Raw genomic sequence first — 17,911 nt, 5'->3', positions numbered from 1 at the left:
CTGAATCGTAGAATTCTATTGTTTCTCTCTGTATAGCCGACTATTCAGCGCTATACATGTATATTAAAATGAAAGATCTTTCCTGGAAATATCTTTCTTTTCCTAATTGTAACGTATATGGCCACCTTTACAGGAGAGCTTTAGCAGATATTCACACAATACTTCCAAATGCAACACAAACTATAACTGTCACTTAACTGTAACTGTCAGTTTACGTGAAAAGGAACATGGGCTCAACGGTGAAATACCCAAAACAAAAAACTGTCCCGCACCATTTACACAGTATTTTAAACTTTATTTACAAAAAAAGTCTTCATGCCATGCCGTACGATTCCATACAGAATCAGCAATCCACTGCTTTATGTTAAATTAAAAGCATGTTAAACAGCCAGAGTTACAAATATAAGAGCCAGGGGAAAGAACAATTAAAACCAGACAAAAGAAGAAAAAAAAAAAAAAGAATTTCAGATTGTAGGAAGGGAAGCGGAAATGACAGACAATTCTGTACACTAAAACACCTAGGGAGTTAGAACAGCAATGTATGTACAAAAAAAGAAAAAAAGCTCAGCCACAGTAAATATGTTGTTGTCCCTCCTCCAGACTAAACAATTGCACATTATGTTACATAGAAGAAGTTAGGCCTAGATAACAGCCACTCTGCGGGCAATAGGATTCCTATACGGGGCCTTGAGTAATAATAGGACAACAGCCAGATATTATTAGCAAGCTATTATTTCCGGCTACTTTTTATCCTTTCCAGTCTCTTTTTCAAGTCGTCGATGTTTGTTGAAGAGGCGGAGGATGAGGTGGTTGTGCTAGGGTAGGTCTGGTTGGAGTCGAGGTCGACATGCTGAAATTGTTCCCGTGACTCTCGCAGTTGGGAGAGTTTGCTGTGTAGCATGTCGGTGGAGGACACGACGGCGGGGGCAGAAGACTTTGAAAGTAACGAGGTCAATGGGGGCCTCTCGTCCTGCTGTGGAGGACAGAAGACTAGTTAGAAAATAGAAAAACCCACCCGTGTTTGTTGGTCAAGGCTCCGAGTCCTAATTAACAGTCACTTCCAAATAGACTATTCTTTATCAAAGAACTTCACAAGCCTGCATAAAGCAAAGACCTACTTTTCCAGGTTGGACATTTTCTGGATAACCCTAACCCTTCTGGAGAACCAAAAACAAAATGGCTATTAGTCTACTTTGCAGGTCACAAGGCCAAACTAAACATCCTGATAACCAAGAGGAGTAAGCAAAGCAGTACCAAGCAGGTCACCTGAGAGGTTCTGAACCCAACAGTCTTGTGTCTCAAATGCCATGGGCAGCCGAGCCCCAATAGGGGCTTAGTCTGAAGGACAACCTGAAGGTCAACCATGGTGACTAGGTATTTTCTTGGAACGATGACTGATGAGCCATATTTCCTTTACCTGTACTCCTTTCATAAACTAAAAGGACCTTATCTAAAAAAGGTTGGACCTTCTAGGACACGATCCCTAATTTTAGGATAGAGATTCAAACAGAGATGAAGCGTTCACTACAAAAAATATTGACCAAGTTTAAAAGTGGAAGAATAACCCTTTCTTGCTGAAAGATTTGGAAGAAACCTTATGGGTGTGGGGGGCAAAGAGGTCTTCAAAGTCAGGCACCAAAATGCTATCTTGTATGCAACAGCCACCATCTTAACAAAGATGGTCTTGGAGAGCCAGGCAGGACTGACAATCTGGATATTCTGGCAAATTAAAGGGTTGCACTAAGTAGCACTTTATTAGACATGCAATGGCTTGTTGGGACTCTCTACACCGTGTCGTTTGGATATCATTTCAGGAGACTATAAAGGAACGTTTTTGAAATGTCCTACACCAAGTTCTGTAACTGGAACTTAGAAGTTTGCCAGGTCTAGCAAGCCCTTTCATTTCTGACTGGGTTATTTGCAGTAATACTGGTGGCACTTCAATTGCTTCCACCTACGATGGAATCTGTACTGTATCAGCAGTCTACTTTTTTGATGAACGAAAGGAAAGCACTCAATCGAAAAAGTGGATAATCTTGGATGTTTGGCACATCCGTGTGAAAGGATTGAGGCATTCCACAAAGACGCCATTAGGAGGCTGAGCCTGGATCTACACAAGTTGTATACAGTGTATCAGCAGTCTATCAAAACTATAGTTTGAGAGGATGGCGTCTAAGGCAACAAGCTTGGGTGACCGTTATCTACTGGTCAAAGAAATTTAACGCTACATTTTATAACTAAATTAAAACCATTAAAGTACACACTAGCGCTATAACCAGATGGGCTAAGGAATGGTTTAGTCTCACTTTAATAAAAGCCAGAGCCAAAAAATGAACAGAACTTAAGCACAAGCCAAAAACAACAAAAAGCAGGAAAGGGGTCATTTTCTTTACCTTGGCATTGTCAAGCCCACATCTCTGGCGCAGAATTTTCAGCCGCTCCAGGTAAACGGAGGGCCCAACTTCCTCCCCATTTGTGTTTGAAACAGGAGCTGCTGTATTGGTCACTGTAGGGAGAGGGGTCATCTCTGTCACATGGGTTGATATTCCTGCAGGACACAAGATACAGTTAACTCCCACATCTCTCTTTTCAAAGAGAAAGCAATCGTTTTACAGTGATCCCTCTTTTCCAGACACACACACTATACTTGCTGGATTATTTTCCCCTTAAGTAGATACTGCGGAGTCTCTTACAACCTCAACCATTACGTAACTAAAAAAACAGACATCCTACAAGCCCGTTCAGAGAGCTCACTTAAGTTGCAGGCTTGGAGATAGGAGGAATCTTTCCACAAAGTCCCGATTCCTAGTGGTGGAAGACGCGCCCCCGTAAACACATTATAACGACCATTTAACTAAGCACTGGACTGGGGACTGCAGCCTTCTGAGCAGTTACCTGTGTTTGGGGCAATTCTGGCTTTGCCCTCCCTTTCCATCTCTATGAGCCGGAGGCCCCGCTCTACATAGCTCTGGAAGAACTGCGAGGAGTTCTTGAGGAATGGCTTGATGTCTGCATCAGAGTATTTCTTTTTATACTCGTAGAGTTCTGCCAGGCCCTAAAAGGGAGAGACAAAGGAGGGTCACTTGTAGGACATAGAACAACTGATGGATAAAGTCACACAATAACAGCGGGTCCGTTAGTTCAAGCCCATCCTCACCTCTTTAGTGTTCTCTTTAGAGCCAATCTTCTTAAACATTTCAGCAAGAAAGTCACTCACGTTTGCTTTTCCCACCTTGTCTTCCTACAGAAATAGAAAACAGCTTATAGTTTGGAAAAGTTTTCATATAAGATCTATTAAAAATTTGTCCAGCATTGCCCCGAAGGTGGTCATAGACTTAGAGATCCGCTCGTTTGTTGACGTCGCGGATCTCTCCTTGATATGCCCACATTGAAGTGGGCGATATCGACTGATCCAATTGTGGGCCCTACAATCGGATCAGAATGGAGGCTATAAGGGCGGTCGGATCGCGGGACTGCATAGACGCACAGATGCGACGAGATCTGGCCGACTTTCAGCCAGATCTCGATCGGGGAAGCCTGTCAGATGGCCCCACACACAGACCAATAAGCTGCCGACTCAGTCTGTCGGCAGCTTTTATCGGCCCATGAATGGGGGGGCCTTAAGACTGAGAAGAGTGGGGGCCCAAAATGTGCTCTTTTACTGTCATCCTTAGAACTTGCTATACTAAACAGAGACAAGAGAAGGGATTCTGGAAGGTGGACCAGCAAAATCTTTGCATGCACCCACACCATATATAGTTGAATGAAGACCACCTGCTGTATTGGTATCAATTTGATGCCCAATATGCATTTTATATGCAGTAGGTAGCAGACAAGTTCAACTACTAGCTGGGAAATAAAAACACGACCATAGAGAATTGCAGCACTCCCAAATAGTAATAAAACTGCCTTTACTGCACTTTACAGATGCCACAGCTGTGCCAAATGTAAAGTGCAATCAAGGCGGTTGTATTACTATTTGGGAGTGCTGCAATTCTCTATGGATTTCGTGTAACAGGATGTGAAGGGGAACACATTATTCTGCGCGCACCCCTTGAAAAGTAAGAACCTACTGCTAAAGTGCTGGAAGATTAAAGAAAAACACAAAGTAAAAACCTTTAGATCGCAGGCCCTTCCCCTATTGTGCCCCAACAATATGCAATTGTAACAATGCTTAGTTTGCATATGATTGCTGGTATTTATTGTGTTGGCATCCCATTGCACTGCAAAATAAATGGAGCTAAAACGATGGCAGCCAAAGACAAACGCCATTTCTTTCTGCCTACTTTTGGTCATTGTTCCTAGTGTCCCATTTGCCAAGCAGGATATAAAACACTCAAGATGGACATATAGATTGAGATCCGCTCGTTTGGGGAGGTTGCCAAATGAGCTGGTCACTCCCCTATATGGACCACCTTGAGGTGGGCAACATTGGGCTGATCCTAGGGTCCAACGATTGGATCATGAGTATAAAACGGGTGGTCGGATAGAGGACCACATCAACGAACCAATGAAATCCTCGTTCAGACAGGATTTTTAAACCCGGACAATCAACATTTCAGCCCGTCTGAGGGCCCCATACACTGGCCGACTTAACCAGCTTATATATGCCCATGTATAGGGGGGCCTTCACTCCTTAAGGGTCAAAAGAGAGAAGGTCTAACCAAAAAAAAGATAAATCTTAACCCATCACATTTTTTACAGTCTACTGCAGAGTAAACATGGAGGAGCAGAAACCAGTATACGCCACTACTTACAATGCAAGATGCTCCCTTCTCAGTCTCCTTGTCGCCCTTTGAACCAGTTCGGTCTATGGAGTGCTTCATCACCCTGAGGAGATGGGCCTCCAACTCAGACTCATGTTTGTTCTCAATCATACTCAGGTGGTCCATGATCTAAAATATATAGAGGGGTTTGATACAGTCATATTTAGGCTAAGGGCCAGACAGGGCAGAAATCAGCCTGACAAAATCCGCAGGCCGATTTCAGCCCCCGACCACCAGTCCAGTCTGGTCTGCTCTATCTGGAAGTCTTGTGTCGGCTGCAGCGAGAACAGACTCGACGGATTTCGGCAAAGAACCGCAAGACTTTGCATTTTGAGCTGAAATCTGTGTAGTCTTTACATGCTGGAGCAGACAAGATTCGGCTAGTGATTGGGGGGCTGAAATCATCCTGCGGATTTCGGCAGGCTTATTTATGCCCCTTCTGGCCCTTGCCTCAAAGGGATATATGCAGATTATACAGTGAATGAAGTACCCCCTATTGTAAAATATAAGAATATTATAAGTCATCGAGAAGTTCCATGACCATATAAAAGCTCAAGATTACTTCGAATATCCTCATTTTCCAAACAGGGGCACTTTATTTATTATACAGGTATAGGATCCCTTATCCAGAAAGCTCTGAATTACGGAATGGCTGTCTCCAATAGACTATTTTAGCCAAATTTTTAAAATTGATTTCCTTTTTCTGTGTAATAATAAAACAGTCGCTTGTACTTGATCCCAACTAAGATATAATTAATCCTTATTGGAAGCAAAACCAGCCTCTTGGGTTTATTTAATGTTTACATGAATTTCTAGTAGACTTAAGGCATGGCGACCCAAATTACGGAAAGATCCGTTATCTGGAAAACCCCAGGTCCCGAGCATTCTGGATAAGAGGTCCCATATCTGTAATACACAAGTTTTAGTGAGTCATGTGACAAAAATGACATCACTAGTCACTGTTTATAAGGATATCATTTACAAGATATTAATGGCTTTTGTGCATTATATAGTGTATAAAGTACCCCCTCTTGTAAAATATAAGGATATTATAAGTCACTGACCATATAAAAGTACAAGGCCGAGTGTTTTTATACAGGTCATGGAACTCCGAGGTAACTTCTAATATCCTCATATTTTGCAACTGGGGGTACTTTATTTATTATAATACACAAGTTTTAGTGAGTCATGTGACAGAAATGACATCAGAACTCACCGTTTATAACTGATGACATCACTACTCACAGTTTATAAGGAAATAATTTACAAGATATTCATGGCTTTTGTGCATTATATCTCTCTAAACTACGGCAAGCAAAACCCAGCTGTATAGAGGTAGTGATCTGTGGCTATAGTGGTTGGCACATCTGAAGATTAATGCTTTAGGGAATAATCAATACAATTCACTAACTAATGTTCACAGCCACTCATTTAGCATTCTCGTTTTGGCCGTCGAGAACTCTTTAGAGGGAGCAACAGTTTCCATTATTCCTTGTCTGCATGAAATGCCGATGCATTGTGGGATTTAATGATTTCTGGAGTGCAAGAAGCTTACATTCCCATATTCTGTAAAACTAGAATATTTCCCAGAGTCTTACTTTGGGCCCTTTTAGCTTGCAAAGTGTGTGTAGGAGAGTTTTCAGAGTCCTCATAGGCATCTCGCTCTTGTGCTGCTTTAGCTTTTCCTTGGGTAGGACCCTCATGAAGTTATGGATGTCCAGCAGAATCCTATCCAGATTGAGATTGTTTATGGCCTCTGGCAGGAGACGAATCATTCGCCAAAGACACTTCAGAGACGACAAAGAGATCCAAATTTATCATCAGCAATGCAGGCCAACAGATAGAAATATTTGCTATATAAAATTTGGTTTTGGACTTTTGTTTAATACAGAGACTCAAAATACACAGAGTTTGGCAAGATAATTTAAATGGATTCTGTCAATTTTTATGATGTAGTTTTTATTTCTAAATGACACTGTTTACACTGCAAATAATTCACTCTACAATATAAAATGTCATTCCTGAACCAGCAAGTGTATTTAGTTGTAATATTGGTGTGTAGGTGCATCTCAGGTCATTTTGCCTGGTCATGTGCTTTCAGAAAGAGCCAGCACTTTAGGATGGAACTGCTTTCTGGCAGGCTGTTGTTTCTCCTACTCAATGTAACTGAATGTGTCTCAGTGGGACCTGGATTTTACTATTGAGTGCTGTTCTTAGATATACCAGGCAGCTGTTATCTTGTGTTAGGGAGCTGTTCTCTGGTTACCTTCCCATTGTTCTGTTAGGCTGCTGGGAGGGAAAGGGAGAGGGTGATATCACTCCAACTTGCAGCACAGCAGTAAAGAGTGACTGAAGTTTATCAGAGCACAAGTCACATGACTGGGGACACCTGGGAAACGGACAATATGTCTAGCCCCATGTCAGATTTAAAAATTAAATATAATAAAATCTGTTTGCTCTTTTGAGAAATGGATTTCAGTGCAGAATTCTGCTGGAGCAGCACTGTTAACTGATGCATTTTGAAAAAAAAATGTTTCCCCCCATGACAGTATCCCTTTAAAGTTCTACTATAGCCTAAAACTTCCAGCTGAATTGTTAATATCAGGGGTTAATAAAGGGGTTGTTCACCTTTAAATTTTTTAGTATGATGTAGAGTGAGATGTGATTGTTTTTTTATTATTTGACTTTAGCTTTTTATTCCGGTTCGCAGTTTCAGCCATTGGGTTGCTAGGGTCCAAATTACCCTAGCAACCATGCAATGATTTGAATAAGAGACTGGAATATGAATAGGAGCTGAATAGAAAGAGGAGTAATAAAAAAGTAGCAACAATACATTTGTAGCCTTACAGAGCATTTGTTTTTAGATGGGGTCGGTGACCCCCCATTTGAAAGCTGGAAAGAGTCAGAAGAAGAATGCAAATAATTTAAAAACAAGAAATAATGAAGACCAATTGAAAAGTTGATTAGAACCTACAGACATTTGAGGTGAACCTCTCTCTCTCTCAGGTTCTGAGCAATCTAAGGGCATTGTAAGACTGTATAGTTCTACTATTGGTCAATATCACTGGACAGCACTCGTATACCCACAATGCCTGGTTGTTAGGCTGTGCTTTCACTGGTGCTTTCTGAGTGTAATATTACACAAAGTCTATACAAGGAAAACATTCACCATCAATCTAGTAAACAATGGAAGCTCAGGTAAGACTGAAACTGAAGAAGTGGACATCTTTATAAGAACCAGGGAAACAAAGCTAGAGTCAAATTGTCCATAGAGCTTTTAAAAGGACACCTGAGAAATATAAACACTAAGAGCCCAATAAACAAAAATCTACGGAAATAACAGGAGACCCTCTTACCTTCATAACCAGCTCGGAGAAATTGGGGGAACTCGCTGTAGCCAGAAGGCTATCCTGGAGCAGCATAAGCAGAGCACTGCAGAGACAGACGTTGTGTAAGATGTACAAGATGCCAGTATTGAGTATTAGTCGTCAGAGTTTTTATGTTCAAACCTGCTTTGGAGGTGCAGCTTTATGTCAGGGCAACCCCTTAATTAATAACACGCCTACATCATTTAGCCATAGTTCCTGGTACAGGTATGGGACCTATTATCCAGAATACTCAGGATAACTGGTCCTTCCGTAATTTGGATCTTCATACCTTAAGTCTACTAGAAAATCATATAAACATTGAATAAACCCAATAGGCTGGTTTTGCTTCCAATAAGGATTAATTATATCTAAAGGTGGCCATACATGGAGAGATCCGCTCGTTTGGCGATGTCGCCAAACGAGCAGATCTCCCTCCGATATGCCCACCTTGAGGTGGGCAATATCGGGCTGATCCGATCGTGGGCCCTAGGGCCCAATGATCGGATCCTAACGATGCCTAGCGGGCGGTCGGATCGCGGGACCGCATCAACGAATGGATGCGGCCGCGATCCGACGGGATTTTTTGTCCCATCCGATCGAGATCTGCCCAACTTTCGGCCAGATCTCGATCGGTGAAGCCCGTCGGGGGGCCCCATACACAGGCCAATAAGCTGCCGACACGGTCTGTCGGCAGCTTTTATCGGCCGCCTTTAGTTGGGATCAAGTTTTATTATTACAGAGAAAAAGGAAATTATTTTGAAAATGTTGGATTTGGATTATTACGAGTCTATGGGGGACAGCCTTTCCGTAATTCGGTATTTCTGGTTTCCGGATAACAGATCCCATACGTGTATTTTTATTGCAGTACTATTTTATCCCAAATCTCACTGTTCTTAGAACTAGGCATTGTGGGTGCTCTAGAAGAGCAAATCGATCCTATCCCCTAATCAGAACCACTGCTGGAAAGCAACTGGCACCCACCTTATGATATTGGTCTGGTCCGACTTCTCCAGCACCTTCACCACCAACAAATTAACAGAGCGCACCACCTGCTGCCCCTCCTCGAGATCCTCTATTCGAGCATCCAGCATCAGGCTAATAAGGCCGTGCATTAAGTCCTTCAGCACTCCAGTAGAAGCTTCCCTGGCCAGGCTTTCCATCTGGAATAACTATATAAAGCAAAATAAATGCACTTAAACAGGGAAGGGATGCTCAGAAACACATTACCCACCACCACACGTGTTCCCATGTTTCATATACAATAAATAAATATATATTTATATATATTTATATTTATATATTTATATTTATATATATATATATATATATATATATTTATTTATAAATGCAATAAAAAGATTGTTTGTATCATATCAAAGGGAGTGCTGGTCTGTGAAGCATTGGTGTATACAAAATTTACCGTACACCCCTGCCTTTATCAAGATTGACTTTGGAGTGCGGATACTCATTTGGAAGATATAGATATATATATATATATATATATGGAAAAGGATGAAGGATTAATTGCAAACAGCATAGCTTTCTTTGAAAACTTTTTCCCAAGACTTGTAACCCTGATGCTACCAAAAGAAAGGTAATTTCATACTTTTGTAAAGGTATATAATAAGCCCAGTGTCGGACTGGCCCGCTGGGATACCAGGAAAACTCCCGGTGGGCCCAGGTGTTAGTGGTCCCTCTTGTTTCTAAATATTTGGCCTATTTCATGGTCATTCCCTATTTATTTATGGGGAAAAATGCTTAATAATGGGAGAATATATGAAAGACTAGGAGAATAAAGAGGTTGTGTGAGTAGAGGAGGAATAATAATTTGGAAAGGTCCACTGTCTATGGTTTTCTGGTGGGCCCAAGGTCTAAGGCTTTCTGGTGGGCCCCTGGCCTCCCAGTCCGACACTGAATAAGCCATTTTGCAACCTAGAGTGATGATGGAACATATCAGGTACATTGACATTTGAGGTAATTTCTCTTTTTATTCCTAAATTTGGCATAGCTTTTGATACATGTCATGGAAGACATTGGTCAGGAAGCTACACTTTTTATTGTTATGCACAGTAGTAACTAGATGAACATATATATATATATATATATATATACACACACACACAATATATTCACAGGCTGTCAGAGTAATGTCCTTTAATTAAATCACTTGCTATATTCACTAAGTGTGTGCGATTGAACTCATGGCTCCAAAGATGTCAGACAATGGAGTGGCCTAATCTATGTTAGCAGTAGTCCCTGTTGTAGCACCTTTACTTTCCAGGACAGAGTCTTGACGAGTCGTAGAATGAATGGCCAGTTGCTCAGCATCTCTTACAAGAATCTTTGTTATATCCATCACAAGTGGGGATGTCTGAGCCAATAGTAATGGAATTGTGCAGGTCTTAAAGGGATTTTCATGGTGTTTTTATTTCTAAATTACACTGTTTACACTACAAATAATTCATTCAACCATGTAAAATGTAATTCCTGAACCAACAAGTGTATTATTTAGTTGTAATATTGGTGAGTAGGTGCATCTCAGGTCATTTTGCCTGGTCATGTGCTTTCAGAAAGAGCCAGCACTTTAGGATGGAACTGCTTTCTGGCAGGCTGTTGTTTCTCCTACTCAATGTAACTGAATGTGTCTCAGTGGGACCTGGATTTTACTATTGAGTGTTGTTCTTAGATCTACCAGGCAGCTGTTATCTTGTGTTAGGGAGCTGCTGTCTGGTTACCTTCCCATTGTTCTGTTATTTGGCTGCTGGGGGGGGAAGGGAGGGAGTGATATCACTCCAACTTGCAGTACAGCAGTAAAAAGTAGCTGAAGTTTCAGAGCACAAGTCACATGCCTGGGGGCACCTGAGAAACTGACAATATGTCTAGCCCCAAGTCAGATTTCAAAATTAAATATATAAAAAAAAAAATAAATAAATAATAAAAAAAAAAATATATATATATATATATATATATATATATAAATTTGATCTTTTGAGAAGCGGATTTCAATGCAGAATTCTGCTGGAGCAGCACTACTAAAGGGGAACTCCACACAAATAACGTAAGCTTTTTAAAAAGTAAACATAATTTCAAGCAACTTTGCAATATACATCAATTAAAAAATACGCAGACTTTCATGATTAATGGTTTGACAGTTCCCTAAGCCTTGCCCCCTGCTGATCTCTCCGACTACTTTGCTGAGCTGACTGACTACTGTTACTTTGTATCAACAGCCATCTGTCCTCAGCCTGCATCCTCCAAACCCCACAATTCCCTGCACACGTGATTTCAATAAGGAACATCCCAGTGCAATGCATTGTGGGTTATGTAGTTCCTGCATGCTGTCTGTAAGCTGTGGAGTAGTTCTTACAATTTGTAACATCAGTGTTTAGTCCCTCCTTCCCTGCCAGGTTTTCAAATGATGCAGAAAGAGAAGAACTGTTACACAGCTGGATTACAGCATTTATTCATAGTTTTTGAAGAAACAGGTAACTGTGATGGGTATATTAGGGGTTTCTGTGTTACGTGGGGCCTTTATCAAATTTTGGTTTGGAAGCCAGAGTTCCCCTTAAAGGAGAAGCAAAACCAAAAGTTAAAAAGCCCTTACCCTCCTACCCTACATAAACCCCCCTCCCTCCTCCCCCCAGCCTCAGTGTTACCCCAGGCAAATGCTCCTAACTCTTTACTTACCCCTCCGTGCAGATTCTGTCCAGCAGAGTTCACAGGCGCCATCTTCCTCTCTTTGGTATTCTTGGGAATGAGACCGCAGGAGCAGCACATGCGCAGTTGGAGTAATTTTCTGTTTCACGACAACTGCGCATGCGCCGAAACTCAAGAAAATTGCCGAATCGCTGGTCTCATTCCGAAGTTAACCAAAGCTCCTGAAGATGGCTGGAGGGTCTATTTAGGGTAGGGGTTTATCAACTTTTGGTTTTGAAAAAAAAAAAAATGTTTTTTTCCCCCCGTGATGGTATCCATTTAAGTTCTTTCTGGCACGCTTACACCGGGGCTTTCTTACCGAGATCATGTTTCCGATGATGCAACTATACAAGCGCACAATATCGTCCTTATCCAGCCGCTCATCTGCCATGTGAGTGTTGTAGGCCAAACGCAGTTGCATGAAGGTGGCAATGAGGAACTGGTCAATGTGGCCAGACATGGCTTCAGCCTTATCTTCCTGCCTCAGCACCTCATCAATCTGTCAATACATGAAAAAGAATAATTTACATGAATTAAATCAATTACACATCATACGCAAAGATACAGAAGAGCAGAGTGGAAAATATTTTGCCGACGAGAGGCCATACTTGTGCTTCATCCGTTTTGTGATCACCATCGAGACAACTGGCACTCACCTGTGCAAGGGCTTGAATGCTGGCATTGATGTCTACGCTGGCCACCTGGGAGATTACAAAGTTGATGGTGGAAGCCGTGTTACTGTGCATGTCATCAAAGTGCGGAGACACGGCACGAATCCTGGGTAGAGGGGAGGGAGAGAGTTAAAGGATCAGCAACATCAATTTTTTTTTTTTCAATCCTATACCAAGTCTTTATAAAGAAATAACTCCCCGAAACTCCGCTCGCGCTCCTCTTCAGAAAAGGTGACACGGTGACGATCCAACATGCGGCGCTCGATTTCTCCTCCCTGTCTATTATAAGGAAGGCAGGGAGGAGAAATCGAGCGCCGCACAATGGATCACCGGAGCGCATTTTCTGAAGAGGAGCGCAAGCGGAATTTCGGTAAGTTATTTCTTAATAAAGACTTGGCGATTTAAAAGTTTAATATGCCTTTGTGGTTTTTTTTTTCCGTTCTATACCAACGAATTTTTTAAGAAAAAAAAAAATTGATGTTACTGGTCCAACATGCTGCTTGAAGCTTTGGGGTTTCCATGTATGAGGTAGCTAATAATGATATAATTAATTACTATGTGGTAATCTCTTGGAATGTCAGAACTTACTTTGGTTCCGGGATTAGGACTGGCTCAAATATCTCGTCCAGTTTGTGCTGTACAAGTGCTGGCATCTCACATCGGACTGTGCCATTGTCATTCTCGATCTCATCCAGGTCCAACTGGAACTCCCGCGGGACAGAGTGAGACGGCTCAGTGTGGCCTCCCATGTTTCGGGCTTGACTAGGGAGCAAGCAGAGGGTACAGAAACGTCAGATATTCGGATATATTCCACGAAGATCACGGTGCCTCTATTCATGGCCCATAAACAGTAATAATTACAAAGATTCATGCACAGATTGCGAATATGAAGCGTTCTGAATATTACTCAGGAACGGCAGATGCCTAATGCAACAACCAAAGCATGCGAGGCTTGATTCAGGGTCATTTGTATGTGGAATAGAAACATGATCTGCCTACTGGGTTATGTCTAAAGGAGTCCATCTTCAGTCACTAGGACTTACCAACTAGCACATTTCTTTGCATACTCTTTTTAAAGGAGAACTAAAGCCTCGCAATAAGAAAAGCCCCTGCCTACTATCCCCCGCATAGTTCATTATCCCTGAAAGTGTCCCGAATACATTGCTTACGTATCGGCGCAGAGTATGCGCCCTGCTGCGGGTTGTGTACCCGCAAAAAAGTGGACACCCTGCGGAAAGAGGGGAGGATTTTCAGGTGGGGGTATAGATGCGGTCTGGTCTAAATTTCTTAATCTTATCTAATATTGTCTATGATTTTACGCTTTTTAAAGTTTCTGTCCCCGCCCACGTTTGATGACATCACTTCCAGTTTGCAGCACCGGCACTTCCTGTTTGATGGTGGTCGGCAGGCTACGGATAAGGCAGTTGCGGGTCTGGGTCGGGTATCAAAGTGGGTAAATATGCTGGTTGCGGTTAGAAATTGGTTCTGCGCAGGACTACATCATGGGGGGGCTATGGTAGTAGGGAGGGGCTTTTCTTATCGGGGGGTGTAGTTCTCCTTTAACAACACACACTCACGCCAACACTGTACACCCTAAAAACAAAAACCAATGCTTGTAGCGCTGGTTTCACCGACATGGATCCCACAGAAACTCAAAGTTTTGACTGAGAATGGTCAACTTCCAAAAACAACAGATTTCTAAAATAAGGAGAATATGTGCAGAACTGGACAGGTAGTAATGGAAGGTGTTTGGAAAGGAGTGAGGTATGTTACTTACATCCTATAAGTTCGATACATTACTCTATCCAACGAGAAGCAGTGAAAGGACAGAAGATTTAGATGTGATATAAGGCAAAGTATCTCCCACACCCATCAGACATTACAGGGACTAAATCGGATTCCAACATACTTCAGTTTGGAGGACATGTCTTCCGGGGGTGCTTTGCGTAGGATGCTGGCATTGGCACTCTGCACACGCTGAGGTTTCTCCTCCACTTGCTTAGCTGGAGCCGCCGCAGCTTGCTTCTTGCCTGCACGTTTGATCCTCTCCTCTAGCATGCTCATGTCCTTCTCTGAAAGCTGAGAAGAAGAGGAAAAGACCAAATGATATGGAGCAGCAATATTGGAGCACAACATAGTACAGCCAAGGAAAAAAAGAAAGTCACGCTTACATTGCCAATGAGTTTGAAGACCTGTTCTCCATGAACGTTGTACACTGTCACTATAGTGTTGAGGGCAGCGTTACGCACAGTCGTGTCTCTGTCCCCTATATGTATAGCGATCTCCTTCAGAGCTTTGGCAGGTGTGGGCTGGCACACATTCATACCGTAAGACTCCACCAAGCAACCCAGCTCCTCCAGGCACTCTGGGAAGAGAAAAGATGGGGGTTAAACTTTTAAATTTACATTTCTCCAGCAGATTTGTTTTGGGAGATTTCAGCAGTGAGCAACTACAGCCTAAAGATCTGCCATCCTAACGGTCACGCTTCAATGTAGAAATAATCTTAGCTGGTACTTTTCCAATCATAGAACTGATGGGCCACTCATTTGGGACAGGTGCTGTGACGCTGGTCCGATATCAGCTGCTGATTCGCTCCATTGACATGTGGCTACAAATTAGTTAGAGATTAGCCAAATAGCAGGTATGTTGGAAAACCCTGTCATTGGACCATAGATGCAGTCCTCTCCAGTCCAACCCACAGTATGACTACATTTGTGGCTGGGGGGGGGATGCAAAATAACTGGATCAATCTGGCCACTCCTGACCTTATTTGGCAATTTTTTCTTGTTTTTAAACATACTAGGATACATAAATACGTACCAGCTCGCTGCTTGGAGTTCTTTGATTTGGTCCCTTCCATCACAAAGTTAAACATCTTGCTGGCAGGATACACCTGGCACATTTTAGTTAGGATGGCACGTACATCTTTCCGCACTATGTCCTTTGGTTCTCCCACCTGCACAATAACAAACAGGTAACCAGTAAAGAATCAGGAGACATATTCTTTCTAGAGAACAACACATTCCCAGTCCTGTTTGGATGCAGAGACCAGACCTAACAGTAGGAATATGTTTCTCTTGGCAACACTAAACTATGTCCACTCCAGCCTCTAAACACTCCCTTCTCATAATGGCATGTAGGATTTTAAAGGAGAAATAAACCTTAGCCCCCTCCACTGCTGCACCAGTGCTCCCCACCAAGCTTACTCTCTGCAGCATGATTCCTGTATCTTTATCTGCTATAAAGCTGTGCAGTGGAGTTCAGAGGAGCCATCTTCTGTCAGTTACAGATCTTGCTGGAGCATGCACAATAGAAGCAGATTCAGGACATAGATTGAACTGCGCATGCTCCTCCACGATCCATGTCGCCGCTTCAACAGACCGACAAAAGATGGTGCCTTTGAGCTCCCCTGCAGATTTATAGCAGAGCAGGAGACAGGCAGACTTTTAAAAGGAATAGATGCTGCGGGCAGGGAGCTTTGAGAGGGGGGGGGGGGAGTTAGGGTTTAGTTCTCCTTTAAAACTACATTTTAGTAAAATGCAGGAAGCAGTATTTTAAAGACTATTTGGTATCTTAAGATATAAGCCAGCACCTTGCAAATTATAATAAAAGACTAATAGGGGGGGACAGAAATAAAAAAATTTTTTTTATATATATATATATATATATATAGATAGATAGATAGATAGATAGATAGATAGATATATGTGTGTGTGTATCTCTCTCTCTCTCTCTCTCTCTCTCTCTCTCTATATCTATATCTATCTATCTATCTATCCACACACACAGTTGTATTTAGATTATTCCCCAGAAATAGACTTTTTTCAATTACTTTCCATTATTCATTTTTTATGGTTTTTCCAAAATCTAAGTTTAAAGGATAAGTAAACCTTTAAAATAAGTAAATGTAAATTTAATGAGGGTGCTATTCTAAGCACTTTCGCCACATTCATTGTTTATTTTCGTTTAATTACAAGGTATTAAGGGATACCGATTGTCAATATGAATGAATTTTGTTACAACAGTGCCACCTGTTGGTCAGTTTCCCACCAGTCTGACCACCAAGTAGTCAAGGAAGTTGTCAGGAGAAAGAAAGAGGCTGCTCTGATGTTCTTCTGCTTAGGAAAAAAATAAAAACCTCTCACATCTTTCCTAAGCAGAAGAACAGCCTCTTTCTTTCTCCTGACAACTTCCTTGACTACTTGCTGGTCAGACTGGTGGGAAAATGACCAGCAGGTGGCGCTGTTGCAACAAAATTCATTCATATTAACAGTACATGTATCCCTTAATATCTTGGAATAAAAAGAAAATAAATAATGAATGTAAATTACAAAAGCACTTAGAATTCACTTATTTTAAAGGTTTACTTATCCTTTAAAGTTAAATGTTCCTGTCTCTGGTGTCTGAGTCTGTCAGCTCAGTAATTCAGGTGCAGATTCTGAACTGTTACAATTTGCAACATTTAGTTGATCCATTTCTCAGCAGCATCTCTGGAGTATCAGCAACTATTGTATCAATTCTAACAGCTGCCTGTAATGAAACCCAGAGATTCTGCTCAGCAGGGACAAAGATAAGAAATGTATCAATTTAGAACAGTTCACAGGGTCGGCGACCCCCCCTCCCAAAGCTGCTTCAGAAGGTGAAAAAGGACACTTTACACTTCAATATTAGAAAAACGGTCACACAAAGGAAATAGAAAGTCATTGGAAAAACTCGTTATTTCTGGTGATCTATCTGAAAACAATCTGTTTGAAGGTGAACGACCCCTTTAATATCATAAGCCTGTATACAGACCATAAACGATTCCAGTTTTGAGACACCCTTGTGCCAAAGGAACCAAATCAGATCTGCAAACATTAAGCTTTCCCTAGGTTTACTGTGGATACAGTAATTAACTGAAGCTTAATAGTAATTTGTTTCGAGACAATATATAGTTTTGGAAGCTGCATGGAGTCAGCTGGCCCCTGTGCACATGGTTCTGTCACCATTGTTGCTCGGTCAGGCTCTGCAATGCACCACACCGCAGGCCCTTTGGTGCAACTAATCATCCTCCAGCAGCTCCACAACATACATGTTCTTTTACATATAGCACCGACCTTCAGCATTAGGTAAGGAAGAAAGGAGGTGCCCTCCATCTCTGTCAGATGGTACTCCTCCTGGCTGAGCATGATGAAGAGCAGCTTGAGATACTCCAGACACTTCATCAGGACACTTGTGTTCGTATCGAAGAATCGAAGGGTGAACCACTTCAAAACGAGGTCCAAGCAGCTGATAACCCCCTCTTTCTCACTTTCCAAATGCTGTAGAGATGAGTTCATGATAGTATTAAAAAATCGCATAGAAAATAACATACCTGTGCTTTAGTATTGCCAGTCGATAAAGGCCCATGGGTAGAATAAAAATTCATTAG

The 17,911-nt window shown here is 41.9% G+C and overlaps 1 protein-coding gene and 1 non-coding gene across 9 annotated transcripts in view; both read right to left on the bottom strand.

Moving 5' to 3' along the window:
• Positions 1-280: 280 nt before the first annotated feature.
• ckap5.L (cytoskeleton associated protein 5 L homeolog) overlaps positions 281-17,911 on the bottom strand; it is a 52,082-nt gene continuing 34,451 nt past the window's right edge. For 4 of the 8 annotated variants that reach the window (XM_041589448.1, XM_041589452.1, XM_041589449.1 and 1 more), the window contains 16 exons: positions 17,598-17,801; positions 15,322-15,457; positions 14,673-14,866; positions 14,411-14,580; positions 14,279-14,302; positions 13,090-13,263; positions 12,487-12,607; positions 12,150-12,329; positions 9,116-9,303; positions 8,123-8,198; positions 6,365-6,553; positions 4,758-4,895; positions 3,158-3,241; positions 2,896-3,055; positions 2,394-2,548; positions 281-973 (listed from right to left, as the gene is read on the bottom strand). In XM_041589448.1, the coding sequence (XP_041445382.1) occupies positions 731-973; positions 2,394-2,548; positions 2,896-3,055; positions 3,158-3,241; positions 4,758-4,895; positions 6,365-6,553; positions 8,123-8,198; positions 9,116-9,303; positions 12,150-12,329; positions 12,487-12,607; positions 13,090-13,263; positions 14,279-14,302; positions 14,411-14,580; positions 14,673-14,866; positions 15,322-15,457; positions 17,598-17,801 (2,436 nt within the window). In that variant the 3' untranslated portion in view covers positions 281-730. 8 annotated transcript variants of the gene reach the window in all.
• LOC121403558 lies at positions 17,449-17,556 on the bottom strand. Its single transcript, XR_005967409.1, has one exon. It is a non-coding gene; the product is annotated as a small nucleolar RNA SNORD67 (small nucleolar RNA).

The sequence above is a fragment of the Xenopus laevis genome, chromosome 4L, assembly GCF_017654675.1.
Source record: "Xenopus laevis strain J_2021 chromosome 4L, Xenopus_laevis_v10.1, whole genome shotgun sequence".
NCBI lineage: Eukaryota > Metazoa > Chordata > Amphibia > Anura > Pipidae > Xenopus > Xenopus laevis.
This window is presented reverse-complemented; position numbering and strand designations above follow the sequence as displayed.